Source organism: Mobula hypostoma, chromosome 2 (genome assembly GCF_963921235.1).
Source record: "Mobula hypostoma chromosome 2, sMobHyp1.1, whole genome shotgun sequence".
In the NCBI taxonomy this organism is placed as follows: domain Eukaryota; kingdom Metazoa; phylum Chordata; class Chondrichthyes; order Myliobatiformes; family Myliobatidae; genus Mobula; species Mobula hypostoma.
This window is the reverse complement of record NC_086098.1, coordinates 51,428,368-51,451,886: the sequence shown is the minus strand read 5'-3', so window position 1 is coordinate 51,451,886 and position 23,519 is coordinate 51,428,368. Positions and strand designations below refer to the sequence as shown.

The 23,519-nt window shown below is 36.7% G+C and overlaps 2 protein-coding genes across 7 annotated transcripts in view; one reads left to right on the top strand and one right to left on the bottom strand.

Moving 5' to 3' along the window:
* atad2b (ATPase family AAA domain containing 2B) overlaps positions 1-7,040 on the top strand; it is a 200,965-nt gene extending 193,925 nt beyond the window's left edge. The window contains exon 28 of the mRNA XM_063036823.1: positions 5,110-7,040. Coding sequence (XP_062892893.1) covers positions 5,110-5,151 — 42 coding nt within the window. The 3' untranslated portion in view covers positions 5,152-7,040. The remainder of the gene's footprint in view (positions 1-5,109) is intronic.
* A 10,457-nt stretch (positions 7,041-17,497) lies between these two features.
* Positions 17,498-23,519, bottom strand: part of LOC134339951 (kelch-like protein 29) — a 489,081-nt gene continuing 483,059 nt past the window's right edge. For 5 of the 6 annotated variants that reach the window (XM_063036765.1, XM_063036774.1, XM_063036757.1 and 2 more), the window contains one exon: positions 17,498-22,234. In XM_063036765.1, coding sequence (XP_062892835.1) covers positions 22,051-22,234 — 184 coding nt within the window. In that variant the 3' untranslated portion in view covers positions 17,498-22,050. The remainder of the gene's footprint in view (positions 22,235-23,519) is intronic. The other variant, XR_010016467.1, reaches the window with a different exon arrangement.

Genomic DNA, 23,519 nt, shown 5'->3' with positions numbered 1-23,519 from the left:
TGGTCACCGACCTCCATGCAGAATACAAACCATCTACAACCATCTTTTGCCTTCTGTGGGTAAGCCAATTCTGGATCCACAAAGCAAGGTCTCCTTGGATCCCATGCCTCCTGACTTTTTGAAGGAACCTTATCAAATGCCTTACTGAAATCCATATACACTGCATTCACTGCTCTACCTTCATTAATGTGTTTTATTACATCCTCCACAAATTCAATCAGGCTCGTAAGGCGTGACCTGCCCTTGACAAAGCCATGCTGACTATCCCTAATCAGATTATGTCTCTCCAAATGCTCATAAGTCCTGCCTCTCAGGATCTTCTCCAACACTTGCCCACTACTGAAGTCAGACTCACTGGTCTGTAATTTCCTGGGTTATCTCTACGCCCTTTCTTGAACAAGGGAAGAATATTTGCAACCCTCCAATTCTCTGGTACTTCTCTTGTCCCTATTGATGATGCAAAGATCATCTCAAGAGGCTCAGCAAACTCCTCCCTCGCTTCCCATGGTAGCCTGGTGTATATCTCATCCGGTCCCGGTGACTTATCTAACTAAATGCTTTTCAAAATGTCCAGCACATCCTCTTTCTTAATGTCTATATGAAGCATTTCAGTCTGCTGTAAGTCATCCGCACAATTGCTAAGGTCTTTCTCCCTGGTGAATACTGAAACAAAGTATTCATTAAGCACCTCTGCTACCTCCTCTGACTCCATGCACACGTTTCCACTATGGCACCTGATTGGTCCTGTTCTCACACGGCTTATTCTCTTGCTCTTCACATACTTGTAGAACGTCTTGGGGTGTTCCTTAAAGTCCTGCTCACCAAGGCCTTCTCGTGGCCCCTTATAGCTCTCCTAATTCCATTCTTAAGCTCCTCCCTTGCAACCGTGTAATTTTCTGGAGCTCTAACAGTACCTAGTTTCTTGAACCTTTCATAAGCTTTTCTTCTTAACTAGATTTTCTACATGCTTTGTACACCATGGTTCCTTAACTCTCCCATCCTTTCCCTGCTTCAGTGGAACATACCTATGCAGAACTCCATGCGAGTGTTCCCTTAGCATTTCTGCCGTGCATTTCCCTGAGAACATCTGCTTCCAATTTATGCTCCAAAGTTCTTGCCTAATAGCATTATATTTCCCCTACCCCAGTTAAGTGTTTTCCCAAATTGTTTGCACCTTTCCCTCTCCAGCGCTATGGTGAAGGAGATAGTTGTGATGACTACCTCCGAAATGCTCTCCCACCAAGAGATCTGACATCTGACCAGATTCATTTCCCAATACCAGATCAAGTACAGCCTCTCCTCTAGTTGGCTTATCTATATATTCCGTCAGGAAACCTTCCTAAATGCACTTAACAAACTCCACCCCTTCTAAACTTCTTGTGCTAAGGAGATGCCAATCAATATTAGGAAAGTTAAAATTTCCCATCACCACAACCCTATTGGCAACCCAAAGCTTGCCCTTTGTTACAGATTATTGGCAAAATAATCAAAGGGAATTGATGGACATGAGAGAGCAAGTAATTTGCAGGGGTAAATGGAAATGGCAACTGTATTAATGGGATTGTTCTGTGGAGTTGTGATGGATCAAACGGGCCAAATTGCTGCCTTTTCAGTTCTGATAAGATAGAAATGAGGAAAGGCAATTTTGACGCAGGCCCTTCTCTTGGATTCAAACTAATCTGTTGAGTTGATGTGAAGCAAAATCACTACAATAATTCAGCAGTTATAAATTAACCTTAAAAACAATATTCTAAGTGTCCCTTCCTATAATCAGGACCACTGTCCAGTAAGAAAGAGGGTGCATTTATAAGTCTGTGGTTAACTTGATTATTTGGATTACGTAACAGTATGAATATATTAAAGCTATGAGAAGGATAAACTTTGTTATTTGATCTTTGAATTAACTCATAATGTGCACTTGAATGTCAGGGTATTTGTTTGCTTTTGAGATTTTGAAAACAAAACCTTTGAGGATTATTTAACAACATACCTCTTACCCTTCATTCAATTAAGGGGTTGTGTTCCTTGGTTGAAATTTAAACTCTGATATCCTGTTTGCAGATAATTACATTTATCTGGGTTTTTTTCGCGTACAGTTTTATTGATTTTCTCAAGTTTAATAGCAAGCCTGTTCATGTTAAGTGACGATTGAACCACATCAGCGAATCAATCATTGACTATTCAGAGTAGTAAAGGACAGTGTCAGGATGTTGTTTTCAATCCAAATTTTGTAATGCCAGGTGGTGGAAATTTGACTCATTAATCTAATACTTAAGATGGGCAGCTGTTATCATTGTGGCTTTTGTTGGGACAGGGGAGTCAGCTTTTCACTCCAGATTTCAGATTACCTGGAACCCAGTGTTCCAAAAAGTGTAAGATTGTAATCTCCAGGCAAGCAAAAAGACACATGTGGAAGAGTGTAAATACAGCTTATTTTACCCCTGTCCAACCTCTGAAGGAGCCATCTACATTGGGAATATACTTCCTCTAATGTAGATTTTTTAATAGTGTCTCTTAAACATGGGTTTCCACATGTGCCAGGAAGTTAGCTGACTAAAAGCAATGGAAGGTACTTTAAAAGACTGTAGATAACCAACTTTTTTTAAACAGAACATTTTATACAATTTTCTTGCAGTATAATGTATTTAATGTGTTGTTTCTATAAAAAATCTCCCACCCTCCCCATGAATAATTTAATCCTTCTTTACATCGTTTGACATTTGGAAAGCATAATTACCCGCAACCTGGGTTAATTAATGCTGTATTTATTCATTGACTTGTACAAGATAAGTAAATTTTGTGTCTTCTCCAGCACTTTTAAAGTGAAATAGATAAATGTGCATGTATTTGTAGTGTTATTTTGCAGAATTATGTATTAGTCTCATTCCAGACAGAGAGGTCTATGATATTTTGTCGAAATGATCTTCCGCTTGCTGTACAGTAGAAAGTTGAGTGCATGCCTAATTCGGTTTTTATGTAACAGGAGATGTTTTTGATACTTGTACAGTTTTCATATTGTTTGAAAAGTTAAACACAATAACTGCTTCCAGTCAGCCCCCAAAAACACAAGTTTTCCGTGACTCCATTATCTGCTCATCCATCTCCACAGATCTCCCTCCCGGCACTTATTCCTGCAATCATTACAAGTGCTGCACCTGCCCTGACACTTCCCTCACCACCTTTCAGGGCTCTAAACAGTCTTTCAGATAAGGCAGGGCTTCACCTGCGAATCTGCTAGGGTTGTTTATTGTTTCCGGTGCTTCCCAGCGTGGCTTCCTCTATATCGGTAAGATCTGATGCAGATTTGGGATTGCTTCCTCAAGCACCCTTGCTCTGTCCGCTGCACAGCCATTCCCACACCAACGTCTGTCTATGTCTTCTACTGCCACAAGGAGAACAAATGCAATTTGGAGGAACAATACCTCATATTCTGCCTGGGTAGTCTCTGATGCCATGGATTTTGATTTCTCTAACGTCCAGTAACCACTTCCCACTTTTCCCTCTCCCACCCTCCTTTATTGTTTTTCCTGTTATTGGTGGCTTTTTCACCTTTTCTGCCCTTATGACCTGTCCATAACCTCCCTCTGGTTCCTTACCTCCTCCTTTATTCCATGGTCTACTCTCCTATTCAATTCCTCCTCCTTCAGCCTTTTATCTCCCAGCTTCTCATTTAATTCGCTTTCATCCCTTCACCCCACCTACTCACCTTCCCTCTCACCTACCTGCTGCCAGCTTGTACTCTCCTTCCTCTTTCCCTCTTATTCTGGCTTCTGACTCTTTCCTTTTCAGTCCTGATGATGGGTCTCAGCCCAGTGATATGGACTATTTATTTCCCTCCATATATACTTCCCGACCTATTGAATTCCTCCAGCATTGTGTGTGTCCTGTGTAGGAGAAACTTGCTTCATAGTTCTATTGTCAAGTCAGACTCTATTTCAAAATGTTGATTCCGCCAACATCAAATATTGCAAGTACGTTAGAGTAAGATTACCAGTTTATTGTAGTTTTCCTTTGGTGAGTGAATTCTGCAATTTGAATTAGATTATTTTTTTCTGTTTATGTGACTTTGTACCTCATTGTTGCTATACTGATCTGAACAAATCTCTGTAGAAGATCATCAGTAGTTTTCCATTTTCAGTCCCAGTATTTTTGGTGAGGAATTTTAAAATATGGACATGAAAGTTCATTGTTATTATCTTGGCAAGAGAAAGCCTTCATGTGTGAAAAGAATATTGCTGGCTTTAGAAATCAAATTCATACCATGTGCAGGGTCTGTTTCATTTTTCTGAGTAAAAGACAGTTTCCAATTTTCCAAGTCCTCAGGGAAAGAATGGATGTCACATAACAATCCCCACATGATGTATACTTAAATACACTGAGATAGGATGAGGTCAAACTTGCAATAGTCTGGGTTTGAACCAGTATGGCAAGGCTTCTAATGAAATCTTAGATTCATTTCTGCATGGAAAACAGAATACAGCAGATGCTGGATTTCTGAAAATAAAACGGAAAATGTTGAAAGTACTCAGCATGTTGGGCAACATCTTTGTAGAGTGATAGAATTAAAGTTTCAGGCCATTTATTCTATTGAAATAGTTTTTTATTGTTTCTGCATGAGGTACTGCCTGACTTATTGAATATTCCCAGCAATTTCTCATTTAATAACTCCTACACCTTTTCAATTCAAAAGTTTTTTGTGCAGTGAGTTGCAGAAAGACTATGCTGATAATGGTGCACAAATGGATACAGCACTTCTGGGAATGTCAGTGAATGTCAGTGTATTACTTTAACCAATAGGATTTAAGAATTGAAAAATTAACAGGAAAGGGTAAAAAGGAATTTAAAGTGGAATAATTCTATGTTAATTCTGGTATGGAAAGAAGGAAGTGATTCTAGTGGTTAACATCAGTGTTTTTTTAAAGATAAATTTCTTCATCATTGTTCTCTTAAACAGTGGAATTTGTTTTTTTTTAAATTGGAAAGGATGAATGTTTCCTTCTTAATTTGTGCTCATTTCAATGATTCTTTGCCAGATCAAGCATTGTCTTGGTATAGCTGTTGTGTAATTTGATAGCTGTTTACTGTTTTTTTTTGTTTTGATTGATTTAGGAAATGGAGAATCTATTAAAGACCTTTCATACATTCCTGTGAACCTTTGAAGAGGAACAGGTTCATCACATAAACTGCTTGCAAGGAAGCAGTCTTCTGAGCCATTCAGCAACATTCAGAGCCTTGGTCTTAATCTTTTTTTGTGAATTGGTGCTATTGTCTCAGGTACCTGGAACAGACTAGCCTACAGAACCAAACTGGACTTCATTGAGATTTCAGAGTAAAACCACTTGCCATCACTGTTGCACAGTCTGGTGCTATAAAATATAAAAGTGGTTCACATTGTTTTTCTCCCAACATTGATTTGCCATCAGTGAAGCAGAAACTTCTTAATTTAAGAAACTGGATGGAGTGATTCAACTATTTTATTGATTTTTTGACAATATTTAGCTTAAGATTTGCTTTTTATTGATGGTTTTTGGAATTTGAATGTTCATTTTGTAGTGGATTGATCCCTTAAGCTTGCGTCATGATAAATAGCTGGAGTAACTGGATGCAATTTTTAGAATTTTCAAGCCACTGACCGCTGTAATAGTGTTGTCTTTATTCCTAAATTGAAGCTGGCATTTTGTTTTCTTTCCAATCACAGAATGTGACAGATTTTTTTTCACACAATTGCACGTCCAGTGTTATAAAGCTCACTATCCAAATATCCACTACAGCCTCTTCAAAATTTAAGGTGCATTGAATAAAATATGCAAAACATAATAATACAAACCAACAGTAATCTTGGACTACTGCAGCTATATTGTTGAGCTACCTCAGCTTTTTCAGTCACACAGTTTACCAGTTACCATCAGTGTTTACTGAATACTGTAATAAGTGTGTGTGCGCGCGCAACAGTTTACTTTCTAAAGCTAAGGTACTTGATTATAAGATATTTTGCAGTCCTCACTCAACTTGCAAATTTTTGGCTTCAAGAAACTGCAGTAATCCAAAGTGCTCTTCAGAATTTCCATCTGAGCCTTCAATTCCCGACTTGAATAAATTTCAATAAAATGACTGCTTGGGACTATCTATTTAAAATGTAGAGAAATAAAAATTTATAGAAATTTAATAAGACTAATAGGAACTCGCATAAATTCATTAACATATGTTTTCATAGTGATGTTTTCCTTTCCTATTTATTGAAAAATATAATTGCAAGAGGGTATTTTACAATCTAAATTACACTAAACTTGCAGCAATTTTTTATGGAACAGATTTGGGAAATTATTACAAACTGTACATTTGTTGAGAAACATAGCTGAATTTTGTAGCAAGTTTCTGATAAAAAGGGTTGAATAGGTCTCAGGAACTGCTGCGTCCTTACTGTTTTTGAAATGAATTCGTTTGTTCTCTAGTTCATTTTCAATTTAATGTCCTGTGCCAGTAGCAGCATTGGTAGCATTTAATAAAACCCAGAAATGTTTTTTCAAGTTACCAAAATTGATTAACATTTTTCAACTCCCCCACCTTGCCACTGTTTTATCTAAATTCCTTTCATTAGAGTTTTTTTTTGTCTTTCATGTTGCTTTATTTCATGTGTCTCATAATCCCATTTCCACTGAATATGAGAATGCCAGGTTATGGAGATGAACATGGGATTCATCATAATATAAGCTTGAATTCCTTTGAAAAGCAGCATTGGCTGTTGTATTTGTACATTTATTTTCTTAGTCATTGGTGTCTTGTTTTGGTTTCCTATAAAGGTGTGTCTATTTTTGTTTGAAATGCGTAGCTTTGCAACGTTATGCTATATATTGAATTCTATAGTTATTGAGCATTGTATTAAAATAACTTTCCATTTCATATTAGAATGATAATAAATTATTTAAATGTTTTGATTTTGAACTTTTGGAATTTTGAACACTTTTACTGTAATTTGTAAGCCAACTGCTGTGAAATACTTGAATAAAGGTGAGAAGCAAGAACATTTGTTGTTTTTATTTAAATCTAATAATGTAGAAGGACTTTGTAATCCAAAGATGACAACAGCCTCTGTTTTTTTGAATTAATTTTGACACTTAATAATCAAACTTCAGCAGATGGCATTTAATTGATCATAGATTTATTGAACTGTGTGTGCTATCAGAGAATAAAATTCCTAATATACTGCATGTTGCAGGATCATTCATCAGAATTATTTTCTTTCTTATCTGAAAGAATAGTTCTGTAGTTCCTAACTATTTGGGGGAAAAAAAATTCAGTTTGTGTCCTCCTCTTGATTTGCAAATCCCTTTCATATAGTATATATAAGAAGTTATCATATCTGTTAACCTGTGGATGGACCAGTTCTTTGCTGCTTTGTAAAATTATTTGTTTGTGGTAAATTTATGGTTATCCAGAACACCTGGGTAGGCATAATAGGGAATTCCTGATTTCTCCAAATTTGAAGAATACAGGGAAAAAGAGAAGGACTATGTCTGCCTTGCTGTTGAATAAAATTGAAGATGATCTTGGAGCTTTTGCATCCTGATCCCTGCTGGAATATTGGCTGTATTCCTATTAATATTTTGATACTTTTTCCAGTGAACCCAGTATGTTTCAAAGAATGATGGAAATCAACTCACTGAGTTTCAAGTAAACACAGGAATTGGCATCTCAATGATTTGGAAGGGAGTGAAGAAATCAGCAGCTGGGAAGGTAGCTGCTGAACAACTGGGATTTCTGAACAGTCAGATATAAGATTATTAGAGCTTTAATGGATTCAGACTGAGCACCTGCAGCCTTTTGGACAAATTGGATACCAGGTCTTGACTCAAAACATCAGTCATCAGCCTTTATAGATGCTGCCTGACACACTGAGTTCTTCCAACGGTGTATTCTTTGCTTTACAATTTAATGAAACCTGAATGCTTGGGAACTAGCTTTTAGTTAAAATTAAGTGCATTGATAAACCTTGTAGTTTAGAATTACACTACTTTCTGCGTCTAAAGATAAAGTTGACCTTAACATGAAAAGTATTTTTATTTTTAAAAAACTAACTGTTCAGCATTGATTCCATTCTTGTGACTGGACAAAATTCAGCTTTAATTCTAATGGTAGCTTGGAACATGCATTTACATTGTTTGTGGTGCCAATATATATTCCTGCATATGCTTATTATGATCTTGATGGTAGAGATCTGTCTGAAGAAGGATGCAAGAAAACATCACACAAATCTGCTTGTTTTATTGGGTGAGGGTGAAGTATCCACAGCAGTTTATTCTGCACTTGTACGAATATGTTCAGGTACTTATAGTGTTAGATACTATCTATAAATGTAAGTTTAACAAATAAGATTGATAACTTGGAATTTGCTCTTTAGATTTGGTTTAATCAAGGATTCCATAGAAAGAGCATTGCTTTGTGTTGATACTTCCATCTGATACCAAAACCAAAAGAATGAGAATTTGACAATCCAGATACTTTGGTTAAATTAAAATCCATTTTCCATTTAAAAAAGGCTGATTTGTACTGTATTGCTGGAAGTTATCTAATGCTTCTGTGCTTCACATATCCTTCAGACTGTTAATATACTATCTGCTTATTCTGTGATCATATGCAGTACTTGCTTATTCAGATTGCTTAACACCAGACCATATTCTAGACATAAAGATTAAATAAAAGTAGAGTAACTATGAATTATCATGATTATAAAAAATATTTTTAAAAATGATGGCCTGCATGTCTGCATGTGACTCCAAGTTACACAGATTTAGTGCATCAAAAGAGAAATTAACTAGTAGTCTGTCTTTTCTCCATATAAATTTTAGTCTTGCGTTCTGGAGAGAATGTAGTATTGTCACCTTTGAGACAAACTCCATTCATACATCTGCTGTTCAAGGTCCGGGTTGATGCTTCATTGTAGTTCTGAGGGATTCATCCATACTGTCTGCTGTCAGGTGAATGTAAAATATTCCATGTGACTATTTAAAGAAAAACAAGATTCTTTCTGTGATCTACCCAATATTTTCCTTTAATTCAAACTATGATGTGGTTAGCACTATGTTGTGGACTATATTACAACATTGACCAGATCTTGAAGATGGTTAATTTGATTTAATGTACTTTGGATGCTTTACAATAGTTTCCTTACTTCAATGCTTCAAGTACTTTTTTCCCCATTATGCAATGATTAGAATTGTGTAATATTAAATATAGCACTATCAATTGATCTATTAATTTTAATGAAGTAGAAAATAAAACAAAAATTTGGTTATGCCCAGTTTTTGAAAATAAATGCCCTGTGTTTTACATTATTTACATTGTTTTTTAACGTGGAGGAAGACATTCCAAAGCACTTCCCAAGGACTGAACATTCAAAGTTGTTTGTTAAACCAAAGAAAGTGATGTTCCAGTGAAGAAAAGCTTGTTTAAATTTTAATTTTTAAAGGAATATGAGGAGGAGGAGGTTCCCAAAGTAGGAAGTGGAGAATTTAGGAAGATAATACTGGAACAAGAAGTAATATGTCTGATGGTGCACCCAATGCTTGAATGGGAAGGGACATATAAATTCTTCGTTGGAGTGGAGACTTAATTTGGATTGAGTGGAGTGGACAATGGACATTTGTGAGGTTGAATGAGGTTAAACAGTTAAGAAGGGTTTGGGTTATGAATAAATAGAAGATGAATGTACACTGAAGGCATATGATTTGTAATTGAAGACTGTTCAATATTATTGTAAAAGATGGAGAGAGAAACTGGTAAGGGGGATTCAGTCATGTAATTGGAAGAATAACTACAGGGATTGGGGATGCTACAACACATTTATAAGTTTTGAATGGAGAAGTAGTTGCAAAGACAGAGGCTGGGGTGTTTTAAAAGTGCCAGAATAACAATGTTGATATGGAATAACATGGTTTGATATGGTGCCCAAGGGAAATGAACTATTTCTGCCATTAACTGATATATGGCCCAAGGAAAGTTGGATCTGGATTTCGGTGGCAATTTGGATAAAGGGGTTCATGTCAAACATAAGCTCAAAGGTCATGAACTGACAAAAGGGAAGCTGGAAATTTATAAATGTTGAGGGCTGAAGTTAGAGGAAGCTAGAACTAGGTGGCAGTACAGTGCTGAAGTCAAGCCAAATTGGTGATAGTCAGGAGTCCAGGCCTGGTAATAGATACAGAGGAGAGTTCTGTTGGAGGATTGGGTTAGTGGTCAAGGACTGCCAGATTCAGCTGAATTGGTACATCGTTTGCTGATTGGCCTCTTTAGCAACAATGATAGCTGGCATATAGAGTGGAGGTTGAGAGGCTTGTTGGATCGTGCGAGAACTACCACCTGAGCCGCAACATGGACAAGACAAATGAGATGATTGTGGACTTCAGGAAGGCACAAGTTGACCCCTCTGCATTGCACATTAATGGCTCTGTTGTGGAGAGAGTGAAGAGCACACAGTTCCTTGGTGTGGACATAATGAATGACCTAACCTGAACCCACTACTTCCTTACTGGTCAAGAAGGCATAGCAGTGTCTGTACTTAGAGGAAAATGAGGTGTGCAAGACTCCCTGCTCCCATTCTAACAAATTTCTGTAGGAGCATCACTGAGAGTGTCCTGTCTGGTTGCATCATTGTGTGATATGGAGGCTGCAAGTTATCAGACCGCAAGACCCTACAGAGGATAGTTAAAACTGCCAAGAGGACCACCTGAGTCTTTCCCGCCCCCCCCCCCCCATTTGTGACATTTACTGGAATCATTGCAGATGGGCCCAAAACATTGGGCCCCACTACCCATCCCACGATCTCTTTGACACACTACTGTCAGGAGAGGGTAACAGCTTCTTCCCTCTGGCTGTAAGACTCCCGAATACACTGCCACCACAGAGGTCGTGTCACTAGGTCAACGTACTGTTATCTGCGCTGCATGCATTTTGAATTGTATTTTATGGTATTTATTTGCTATATGTGTTATGTTTTGTCAGTGCACCATGGTCAAGAGGAATGTTGTTTCATTTGGTTGTATTTGAACTGTTCGATGACAATAAACTTGAACTTGAAAAGAAGATAAGCTACTGAGGTAGTTAAATATCGGTGAGGTACTGGGTCATGGAGTATAAGAGATTGTTCTGTTTGCTCCCTAGGCTGAGTGAGCTATGGATGGGAGATCATGGCCCAATAATAATTGATGTGGTCTAGCCAGAACTGTTGATGATTTCTGATCCAGTTGCATCCTGGATATGCCTGAATTTGTGCCTGTTTACTTGGACGGAATCCAGAAAATATTAGAGAAAGTAAATCCAGCTGGGAGCAAAGGAATTGAAGGTGGGCAAGGGAGACTGAAAATATTGACTGTGGAAGATGCATTCTGGTGAATTTACTGCTGTGGCTAGGCAGCTGAGATTAGTTGAGAAATTTTGCAAGGATAGAGTCAGAAGTGATGGAGAAATATAATAAATGGTGAAGGAAATGAGTAAACTACCCAAATCAAATTGAAGATAGGCTGAATGAGTTTCGAACACAGATCTGGTCTCCAATCCCTTGCATGGGATTAGGCAGAGTAAAGATGAACCAAAACTGATGGCAATACTCAACAAGGATTCAGTGAGCTTCAGATCTGTCAAAAGGAGTTTCACTTTTCCTATGACCTGAACGACTGAATGTTTCCAGCATTTTCTGTTTTTATTTCAGATTTTCAAGATCTGCAATTCTTCTGATTTTTCAAGACAAGACAAAGTCTTCTTTCACAGGAGAGAAAGAGCAGATAATTTTGCTTAAGCCATATCACCATGCTATTGTTTGCTTAGCATACCTGTGTTGATGAGCGAAATCTTTACAACTTGTGGAACAAAACTGCATTTGAAGAATTATGAGAATAACTGCTCCAAAGGAAGGTGCTTTATTGTCATTCATTTTGTATATAATAGACTGCTACTTTTATAATATTGTCTTAAAGGTTGGGACACATGTTTATTGATGATTAGGGAAAGAGATTTCTTGTCAAAATGCAGATTTTGTTTTAGCATCTGTACTTCTCACAGGATAGGAACACTTCAAGTAGCCTCATAAATGTAGACTTGCATTTGTTATCTTATTATTATACCCAGTAGATGCGTTTTTACTAGACTGCTTATAGTGACTGTAAATATAATTGCTCTGATCCAAACAAATTGTAATTTCATGGCATCTAAAGATCTAAAGCATGGACATAAATTGCCTGGACTCATTTGGTTCTTAAATGGACAGGATGATTGATAATTTGTTCTGTCAACATAGTGATCCGTTTAGTTTTGAAATTTTAAAACAAAAATAGCAATTTTTCATTCCAGGAAACACTCAACTGGTCTGGTTGCATGTTTTGGCTCAGAGCATTTGGAAAGAGAAAATATTAGTCTTCAGCAGAGGTCAGTAGAGAATTGGGTAGAATAAAGGTATAGTTCTGATGGAATGAGGCTGAATGAATTAATATAACAGTTACTGTCATGTTAAGCTGCTTACTCTGTTATGTGTTGTTGATAAGTCTGTGTAATATGCTTAACACACAGGACTGTATTACTAGAAAAAGGACTAAACCAAAATGATGACAGGCTGAGCTGATCAGTTCCTGATGTGGATAGAAAGACCAAGTTACCTAAAGTTGGAGAATTCAATATTGAGTGTTGAAGGCTGCATATACCCAGGTGTTGTTTCTTATGCTTGTATCTGGCATCATTGTAACAGAATAGAAAGCCAGAGACAGACTGACTGGAGTGGGATGGGTGGGGGAATTAAAGTGAAAACTAAAGTGGTCTCATTTGACAAATAAATTCAGATTGCTATGTTTCACTAGTAGATATATCTTCAACACTAACGTATGATTCATGGAAATGTTTCTCCTATTGCCTTGTATAGTGACTGCCTGGGCAGCTGAGTACTGAACAATTTTATCTAAACAGTTTTTCTTAAACTTAAACCTCTCCATTGTTTCATTTCATTCTGTCTCTAATCCCCTCTGGTCGTGTAGCTGCCCTAGAGCACATGATTACTCCAATATTGACATTTATTTTTCCTTGCTGGTGTCTTCTCCTCCTCCTGTTGCTGTTAATGGAGATTAAGGATTTTTCCCCTCCATTTTGTTTAAGTGGTCTTAAGAGGTAACTATTGAAGCCATTGTGGCAATACAGTTTCTTTTGGAGATGAGGCAGTATGTACCCAGGGTTTCTGCATCCCTCCAGCACATAGATTTGGGGTTATCACACCTAAAGCTGCTCCTTCACTTGGAGCAGTTATAGGCCAGAGATTCTTAGGAGTCAGCGAGAGTCTTCCATTTTTTTTCAAGGTTTTCGCTAGATCAGAGCTGGCTGGGGTGCATACTAGAACTTCACCCCTTACACCTTCTGTCTCCACTTTGCTCAATTCATTTAAGATCCACCCTTAAAAATCCATCTATCCAATCAGCTTTTGTCACTTCTGGTATCTCTTGGGTACTATGTTCACTTTTGGCTGATTGCACCACTGATACACTTTGGTATGTTTTGTATGTCAAAGAGATTACGTATCTACAGTGTCAGTTAAATGAATGGTTGTGATTACTCGTTACTTTAGAAAACATGAGGCATGTTGTATGTAAGAAATAGGAGCAGGTGTATGAGATATGGCATCTTGAATTTGCTCTTGTATTCTTTTCCTCAACTCCACTTTCTTGACTGTTGCACCATCACTTTTGGTTTCTTTATTCACCAGAAATCTAATGCAGCCTTGAGAATAATAGTAATTTAAAAAAAAGATTCCCTAGCTCTCAGGGGTGGAGAATTCCAAAGATTCCCAAAATCTTGCAAGAAGAAATTTCTCCTGATCTCAAAATAAGCAACCCTTTATTGTGCAATAACTCTCTTCTCCTTTCACCAACCCACCTAGGTACCCAAGTTATCCCACAAGTAGAAAGATAATTTTACCCAGTGCCTCATCATTTGTGAATTAAATAAGATTGCCCCTTATATATCTGAACTCCATGGAGATGTGAGAGGCAACTCTGTGACTGATCTCCATGATGTAGGCCCAGTCTGTTCAGTCATTTCTCATACGACAGTCTTTCAAAAAATCAACCGAATAAACTCTTTTAATCTGCTTCCAGTGCAACCATATCCCTCCTTAAGTGAGACACATTATCTGTACAACTACAATGTACTGTCCCATCAAAACCCTACACAGAATTTCAAGACCTCACAATTTTTGTATTCCTTTTCCCATGCAATAAGGACCCATCTTGCCAGTATCTGCAGATTTTCTCTTGTTTGATGTTCTTTCATCCTAAGTTTGTATCATGTGAAGAAGAATGCCCAGCAGCATTCGAGAGGGTGTTCTCAAACCTGAAGCACAATGTTAAGTTGCAGTTATTCTATTTAAACATTATTCAACTCATTCTTCCTACCGGAGTGGAATCACCTACATTTCTCCATGTTATCTTTTTGTTGACTCTTTGTGTCTTCTTCATTTACATGCTTTTACACATATGTAATATAAGCCAATTTAACTACAATACACTTAGTCTATTTATCTAGGTCAATAATATAGACCATAATTAGTTGAGCTGCCAACACTGAACCCTTGGGCAGGTACAATGTGCCAATCTGAAAATTATCTATTTCTCACTGATAGCTGAACACATTTCTATCTGTGCTGTTACTCTCAAAACTAGCTCTCTTCCTTTGCATAGTACCTATCTATAAGTGCACCAGACCTGATTTCCCTCTTACATCCTCAAATAATTCAAATTCATCAGCTAACATTTCACTTCATTATTTAAAAAATGAACTTTGATTAATTTCATAATAATTTTCTAAAAGACCCACCGCTACATAATAGCCAAAGGAGTAGATCAATCAGCTCCCCAAGGTTGTCTTGACAATGTGTGGACCTTAGACCTGATCTTCTCTGAGTGTTAAAGGGTCATAGAAAACTACACCACAGAAACAGGTCCTTTGGTCCATCTAGTCTGTGCACTTTGAACTGCATTAGGACCATAGGCCTTCTTACCCCTCCCATCCGTGTACCTATCCAAACTTCTCTTAAAATGTTGAAATCAAAATCATATCCACCACTTGTAGTGGCACACACCCTCACCCCACTCTGAGAGTTTAAGTTTTGTCTGATATTCCTCTTAAACATTTCACCTTTCACCCTTAACCCATGACCTTTAGTTGTCACCTCACCCAATCTCACTGGAAAATGCCTGCTTGCATTTACCCTACCTATACCTCTCATAATTTTGTATACCTCTGTCAAATCTCCCCTCAATCTACTGTGTTCTAGGGAATAAAGTTCTAACTTATCCAATCTTTCCTTATGACTCAGGTCCTCCAGTCGCAGCAATGCCCTTGTAAATTTTCTGTGTATTCTTTCAATTTTATTTCTATCTTTGTAGTAGACCAAAACTCCAAATTAGGCCTCACCAATATCTTATAAAACATCAACATAACATCCCAACTCCTGAACTCAGTACTTTGATCTATGAAGGCCAATGTGCAAAAGCTTTCTTTATGAGGCTATCTACCTGTGACACCACTTTCAATTAATTATGGGTCTGTATTCCCAGATCCCTTTGTTCGAACTAATGGTTTCCAACATTTTCTCCTGTCTGATGTTAGGCTAACTTGACCTATAGTTTCTTTGTTTCACTCTTCCTCCTCTTTTGACCAGAGCAGATTCAGTTATGGCTTTCCAATCCTCTTGAGTTGTTCAGGGAATTTTAGAAGTCTCAACCAGTACATCTCTGCTGCTACCTCTTCAGAAATTCGCTAGGATGCAGGCTACCAGGACAAAAATACATTTAGTCCCATTGGTTTGTCTGGTACTTTGCTAACATCTCTCCTCTCCTTTTTCACTTTTACTGTGGTGCTTTTTGTGTTCTTCGCTATGAAGATAGATATAAAAAAAACTCCTTTAAAGTCTCTGCTACTTATTCTGTTATTTGATGTAATAGGCTTAAGAAATGAACCTGATTTTTGGAGACTCAAATGCATAGGATCGATAAAAGCTACAGAAGGTTACATTCTCAACCAGCTCCACCATGGACACCAACTAGCCTCCACACCATTGAGGATGTCTTCAAAAGGTGTGGCTCAAGAAGGTGGCAACCATTATTAAAGACCCTCAGCTTCCAGGACACACCCTCTTCTCATTACTACCATCAGGGAGGAAATACAGGAGCTGGAAGACGCACACTGAATATTTTAGGAGCAACTCTTTCCCCTCTGTCATCAGATTTCTGAATAGTCCATGAACACTACCTCAATATTTCGCTTTCTTTTTGCACTATTTATTATTTATATATTTCTTTTTGTAACTTATAGTATTTGTTTTATGTATTGCAATATATTGATGCCACAAAACAACAAATTTCACAATATGTCAGTGAAAATAAATATGATTTTGACAGTCTGTATTTCAGTGTCTCATCACTTTATGTCCTTTTCTCTTGGTTTCATCAGTTACTTTTTCTTCCTTTCCTAGACCTACTCTAGAATTATTCGTGGATGGAAATACATTTTCAAAATTTATTAGTGAAACTAAATTGGAAAGAAAGTAAAAAAAAAAGTAGGAAGTTTGTGATATAGTTCCCAAATGAATTTAAATGCACTGTAGATCAGTGTAGAATGGTGCGATTTGGTAGTAGATAGAAAATTGTACACTTTTTACAATGTAAACGGCCAAAGGGAATCTGGAATATAGATTTGGAAATCATTAAAACTAACAACATAGATTAACATTTTTTTTTGACAGAAAAAGCAATGGGATCCACTTCTAAAGGAACAAAACTGAAAAATAGTTGAATTAATTTAAATAAAACATAATGCTGAAAGTGCTCACCAGAGTTACAAAATACACTTGGACTAAGATGTTAACTGTCCTGTGCTATCACCAGTGGGATCATCAGTTGATCTGCCACCTGTCTTCAGGAGTTTCGGCCCGCTTATGATCAAGACTCCCTCGAGGTGGTGGGCCAGCAGTGCTAAAGCACCACCTCCCACTGGTGAGCTTAAAAACTTGGCATCTGCCTCTATCAGAGCTTTTCCCTCACAGGTAATACCTGTGAGGGAAAAAAATCAAATAAACCTTCATCTTAAGTTATTTCAAATTTATACATAATATCTATATTTTAAAATAGCAAAGATCCATGAAATAAGAGACAGCAAAATCTCTAAATTTTAGGGGGGAAAATGGCTATGGAGTAACCCAGGAAAAGGCTTTAAAATTACTCTGAAGTCTGACAGAAGGGTCTGTAAGGTATGAAAACTTTGTCCATAGCCAATTGGAATGTGGAACGTATTACCAAATGAGTAATGAGTCAACTGAGTCAAATCACAGGAGAAGGTTATGAGGGACAGAGGATCAGTAGGAACGATCGCTATCATGAAGTGAGGTAAAATGTAAAGAAACTCAAGTAGAACTTGTGTATCAACACTAAATAGAAGTAACAGTCCCAAAGTATGTTTCTGTGTTAACATAAAATTTTATAGAAATTATATTACACAATATCTAAATGAATATTTCACTTTATTGCATACAAAAATGAAGTATCATATGGTATAATTTAAGTCATTTCTACTTACACTAAATGCAAAAAAAATCCCTTCTACAGACTTTTATTGAAAACATTCTAGTTACGTTTATACTGCAATTGAGAAATGAAACATCTCTGATACACTGTTACTCTCTGTTCACTGCATTATTGTGCTTTTTCACTGCAAATGATAAATATACTTTGAAGGTCAAACAAATAACATTCCTCATTTAACTGTCCATTTCTGTTTGATTCCTTCAGAATGGGGAACATTTTGTATTGTTTCTAAAGAAACGACTAAATAATTATTTTGCTGCTTTAGTGATGCACTTTAAGAAGGGAAGAGGTGGCAGAAACCTGAACTTGAAATTTATCCTGTAGTGCAGAACTAGATCACCTGAAGAGCATCAGTTTTAAGTATCTGTGGCTGACAATGACAGTGGAGTTGCAAAATCACACTTCATCCTTCACACTGTGAAAAGAAAATCAGGGACTGCAACTGGAAGGCTAAAGTAGTATAGGTTTTGTGATAATACAATTGAGCACTTTGTCAATTCCGTGTCATAAATCTGCTTAGCATTCACTTTAGTGCTTGAAATACTGTAGATCCTTAGCTATGTGATGTTCTGAGAGGCAATAAAATGCTGATTTTGAAGGAGGGTTCATTTCCATGTGATCTTGCCATCAATGTTTGAGTCAAGGAAAAGTTGTATTCCATTAAAATTACTGTGCAGTCCATTTTACTTCAGTACTAATACAATACCATCTTTGAGCTCAATGCCATTTTACCATATGTAGATGCAGATACTAAGTAAAATACAGAATGGTTAGTTTTCAGTTTCTTGTGGCATTTTCTCTTTGCTCTTTTAGTTTATTTCAAATCAAATGAGAGATAATGTTCTTGGGGAACAAACTCTTTTCATCTTTGGTTGACATGTATCAAGAAATAATTTCAAGCTCCTTTATATTCCGTAACAAATAATACTGACTTCAGAAAATGCTTTACTGCATAACTATGTAATTCTTTCAATTTTGTACCTGCCATCCTGTCAATGTTCTCTTGAGTGAGAAGGCTTGTTTATTGCTGAATAAGGTTTGTTAAGAATACGTTTTCCTTTCTACCCAATGTCTGGTATTTGAGAAGAATGCAAATAGTATTTATAGAAGAATATGCCAGGTAGGGCTGAATTCATGTTTTTTTTAATGATATGTACCATTCCATACCCCAGGGCTGAAGACTAAATCTGGAAAACTTCACTTTTGAAAACATTACTGTCACAAATGGTCAGTGCTCTGTGTGATTGTATCTTTCAATGTACGTGCCTGCACATCTAAAAGTAGGTTGAATCTTACTTCTTACCACAAACTACTAATAACCACCCAGAGAAGCTCTGCATGATGAATGTTAATGTTAAGTGTGTCAGTGGAGTGTGAAGGTATAGTTGTTGATTGCATATCATTTTAAGAATCAAAGTCCTAGGAAGTTCATCTATTTTTTTCATTCCCTGTAAACTAAGATGGCATACCAAAATATGCCAGATTTAAGCTGCAATTTGGCATCTCTGAATGTCAGCTGTTAAGTCCTATCTGCCAAAATTATTATTGCACCTTGTGGCTTAATTTAGATGAGCAGTAATGTTTAGCATGAGCATTTCCTCATGTACTGAGTTTGCATACACTCTCTCCTACAACCTGATTGAGCCCTGTCCTAGATGCATGTGCAAATGAGCTTCAATGATTATTCCTCCAAAGGATTTTTGTGCAAGGTATTGGCAAAGATGCATGAAGCCACCACCAAAATTTAGCCTTTGAACTTTGCAATAAGTGAAATGCATTCCTTTCTACAAATCGAAAATCTATATAAAATTTGCTGTTGGGACTTGATTATGAGATATGATTCAGGATTTTTCTCTGCATTGTGTTTTAGGTGAATTGGAAGTGGGGAAAAGAGGAAATAAATCCATATACTTTATTTTCACTGCTTCATGAATACACAGTATCAATGGAACTGACATTTGTTCAAGCATTGTATGACACTGGGATCTCTGGGATGACCTTACTACCTTGGCCACCAGTTACTTTAACACATAGTTTGCAAATATGCCAATAATATTTTGGTACTGGCACTCTCTCAACATGAGAAATTTTAAGAAATTTGGCATGGTCTGTTACTGAAGCTACGCAAACTCATGGTTTTGTAGCAAATTGATGATTTGATAAGTCCTAGGACTGACTAGTTCTGGATGGATTTCTGAGTATCCTATTTCAAATAATGTAACATATGCAGCTATGCTTTAAGAATGCCATATTTGTGAAATGAGAAGTTGGCAAACTTTGAGATTGTGCACTATGGAATAAAAATGAAGTACTGCATTCTGCACTATAAACACTTGGCGGATGTCAATGATTATATGATAACACAACTATGGAAGAGCTGATTATTAACTGCTAGTAACTTGAATGAGGAACTTAAATTGAAGGTCTTACGTTGCTTTACAAAACTATATGCCTATACAAATGGAAAGGTTATACACGTTATGCATAAACGAAATGAGGGTTGTGACCAATTCTCCTAAGTTCTTCCAGAATGGATGAGTAAAAATGTTTGTTAATAATTTTAATAATGAGTTTCAGTGGATACTTTAATTGATAATACAAGTTACAGATGTACCAAATGTATGAAATACTTCCTTAATGTCAAAAGACCTCTATCTTAAATGCGGATGGACTTTCTGCATTACATTGTCTGCCAGAAAACATGATTAATTTCAAGGATTTTATCTCATTATATGATGTGTATTGTATGTTAAAATTTTGATTTACTTAATTTGCATATAAGTTGAGCTGGGAATACTTTAGATATGGCCCAAAGCAACATGGTTAAAAATATCCTAATAATTTATTAAATAAGATTACAATAGTCAGAAAATACTGTACATAAGTATATTTGGTCCATAGTTCTAGATACTCACTGCTAATGAAAAAATGTGGCTTTATTTTGAACTGCTGTACATGGTATATTAATTAATCATAGGGTTGAAACTTAAGATACCAATTAATACGTGACCATATAGATAATTTCCTTATAGTACACATGGAAGAGCTGAAGCTGATATGTGTCATACTAAATTTATATAAGAAACCTAATCTGTGTTACAGAGATGTACACATTATGTAGCTATCCAAAATGCCACAAGTTAGTTTGGCTTCCATCTTTAATAGCATACTTTACTCAATTCTATTAGCTACTGTGCAATTGATGTTTTTGTTTAATCCTATAACTTTCTATTCAAACCAGATATAAATTCTTCCACATTTCATGATCCATCCTGACCCGAACCCCATTATTGCATGAAACGTAAGAAGTAATTGTGATCATTTAATTTTAATTTTAATAGGGGTTTACTAGGATAAAATATCTTACCTTCCTAAAATAACTATTAGAATATTCTGTAATTTTTAGTAAAATAAATCTATAATGGTCAGATACTTTTGTTTATTAGCTTAAAATGGGTCATGTCAAAATAAGGGAAATACTCCATCTGAATTGCACCACTGTATATTGGATGCTGTAAAAGTAACGGCGGAAACAAATACCGGATAAGTTCATATTTACCATAATGCTCGAACTTTGCTTTGTATCATCTATGGTATGATATCATCTATATCATATATGGAAAAATCCAGTACAAATCAAAACATAAGACTTTGTAGGTACACCCTCTTGAAAACTAATAACTTTAATCTTATGAGTTCTGCTCAGTAACTACCTGAATGACAGTATCACATATCTCTAAAAGTTGTTTAAAATCACCACCAGTGGCACCACTGATAATAAAACAAAGTGGATCTAAAATTCTTCTTTCAAATATAGATTCTTTCCAAAATCTTTTTTTTTTAAATTTTACTGCATTTGCAGGTGAAGGAAATTGCCTTTTGACTTGCTTTTATTTTTCTAGATTTGGTTTGGAAACTGCATGACTTTCAGTGTAGCTTCTGCTTCTGTTTATTTCCGATACGCATGATGTACGGAACTATCCAAGCTCCCTTTTGGTCAGGTCCCTCTGTACGATGTAGTGCTTGGAATCTTCAGCACATTCTCTAGGATTTCTTGTGCTCTGTGGGACTGCAGTTTGCTTTTGGTGAACTGTTTACATGCTGCTACTCTGGTACTGCAGTTGTTACACTCTACAAACCGATTTACCTTCTAAATGACCATAACAATATAAAGGTAAACTGTTTGAAAGCAAAACAGATGATTGTTATAAAACAGGCATTCTTACCTGAATTGCCCAATATCTAAAACAGTGCCATGTCTTGTGACACTACTAGAAGTTATACTATAATACATCCATAGGGACTTTTACCCTATCTCACCTAATGGTGACTGTGAAATCTACGTTGAATGTAGATGGTAAAGAGCAACATATTCATTGTTTTAGTACACTGCTGCAGCAGGATAAAACAATTCAAGAACTGATATCGTGTCACAGTGTTAACCACTTTGAATGTATTTTTTAATGACTACACACCCATGCCTGAACACTGGGCAAGGCATGTTTGGCAGGAGTGTCCAACCGTTAGTGCGGGGATCATATGTTTCCATATTTCCCAGTGCAGGTCCTTCACTGCTGACTATCCCTCCTGTAGCATAGATTTTCCCATCCAGGACCACGGCACTGTAATATAAATAATCATTATGAGTGAACTATTCAAGCAATCTTAAATATGCTAATTTTAAAGTTGATGGGTAAATTTAATTGCCATTTATACATATGCTGCTCACACAGCCTTAACATTTTATGCTGCTTTAACAAATCTTACTCTTCAACATTTTGGACTCTAGAATAAATAGAAAAACTCTTTCTGATTGGTTATCTGAAAATAACAAAATTGAGAACCATCTGCTTGAACATGTGAAGAAATGAAAGCAATAAATAATCTAGAGGTATGAGTTCAAATCCAATTATCATAGCAAGGGAAGTTACATGCCATTTAATCAAATGAATCTGATTAAATGCTAGTAACAGTGATGGTCACCATGTAACCAAGTAGCTGGATATAATAACCTGAAAGGTTCACTTATGTCCTCAATCTGCTTCCTTAACTATTCTAGTATAGATCTTAGAAGACAAGAGACTGTAGATGCTGAAATCTGGAACAAAAAACACAATGCTGGTAGAACTCAGCAGGTCAGGCAGCATCTGTAGAAGCAAAAAGTGGAAGTCAACATTTTGGATTGAAACCATGCATCAGGACTTTGATCCTATCCCAGAAGCATTACAACATGAATAACTCCTAATATCAAACAGTCCCCCAAAAAGGATAAAACTAGAGATGACCTAACACTAAACTTAGTACAGTATAGGATTCTAGCATGAGTTAGGACATGATCTGGACCACACCTCTTGGCCTTCTACTAGCCCTACGGTTATGCTTTCATGAAGTGGGGTAGTCCATGGGTTGTGGCTAGACTGCTGTCCAAGGCCATCCCCCCATCACTCTGATGGCATTCTAACTATCTCTGTGCATCTCTGCTGACTGGAGACCAGAATGGTTGGAAAAATAATTTATAAATAAATTTACGTACATAAACATTTAACTGAGTCAGTTAGTTAAAACCAAACTTAAAAATGGAAGTTAAATTTTTTTGGTGAAGTAACTAACTCCAGTAGGACTACTGTTGATATTAACAGAGTTGAGTAGTCAGACACACAATTTATCTGGCTCCTCAGCTCAATTAGTTACAGCATGAACTAGCTTAAGTGAAGCTAGAGATAAAATGTTCTTTAAATGCTCATTGATAGTTCTCTATGGAACTGTTGGCCAGCCATTGGTGTCATCTGGCCCTATATTTTTCAACAATTAATTCAGAGGTGACTGCTAGAAAACCCTAGTCCCAGAGAGCAATGTATAGGGGAAAATAGTTGGAACAGAGTTGATCTGGCACTCCTCTGGATCATG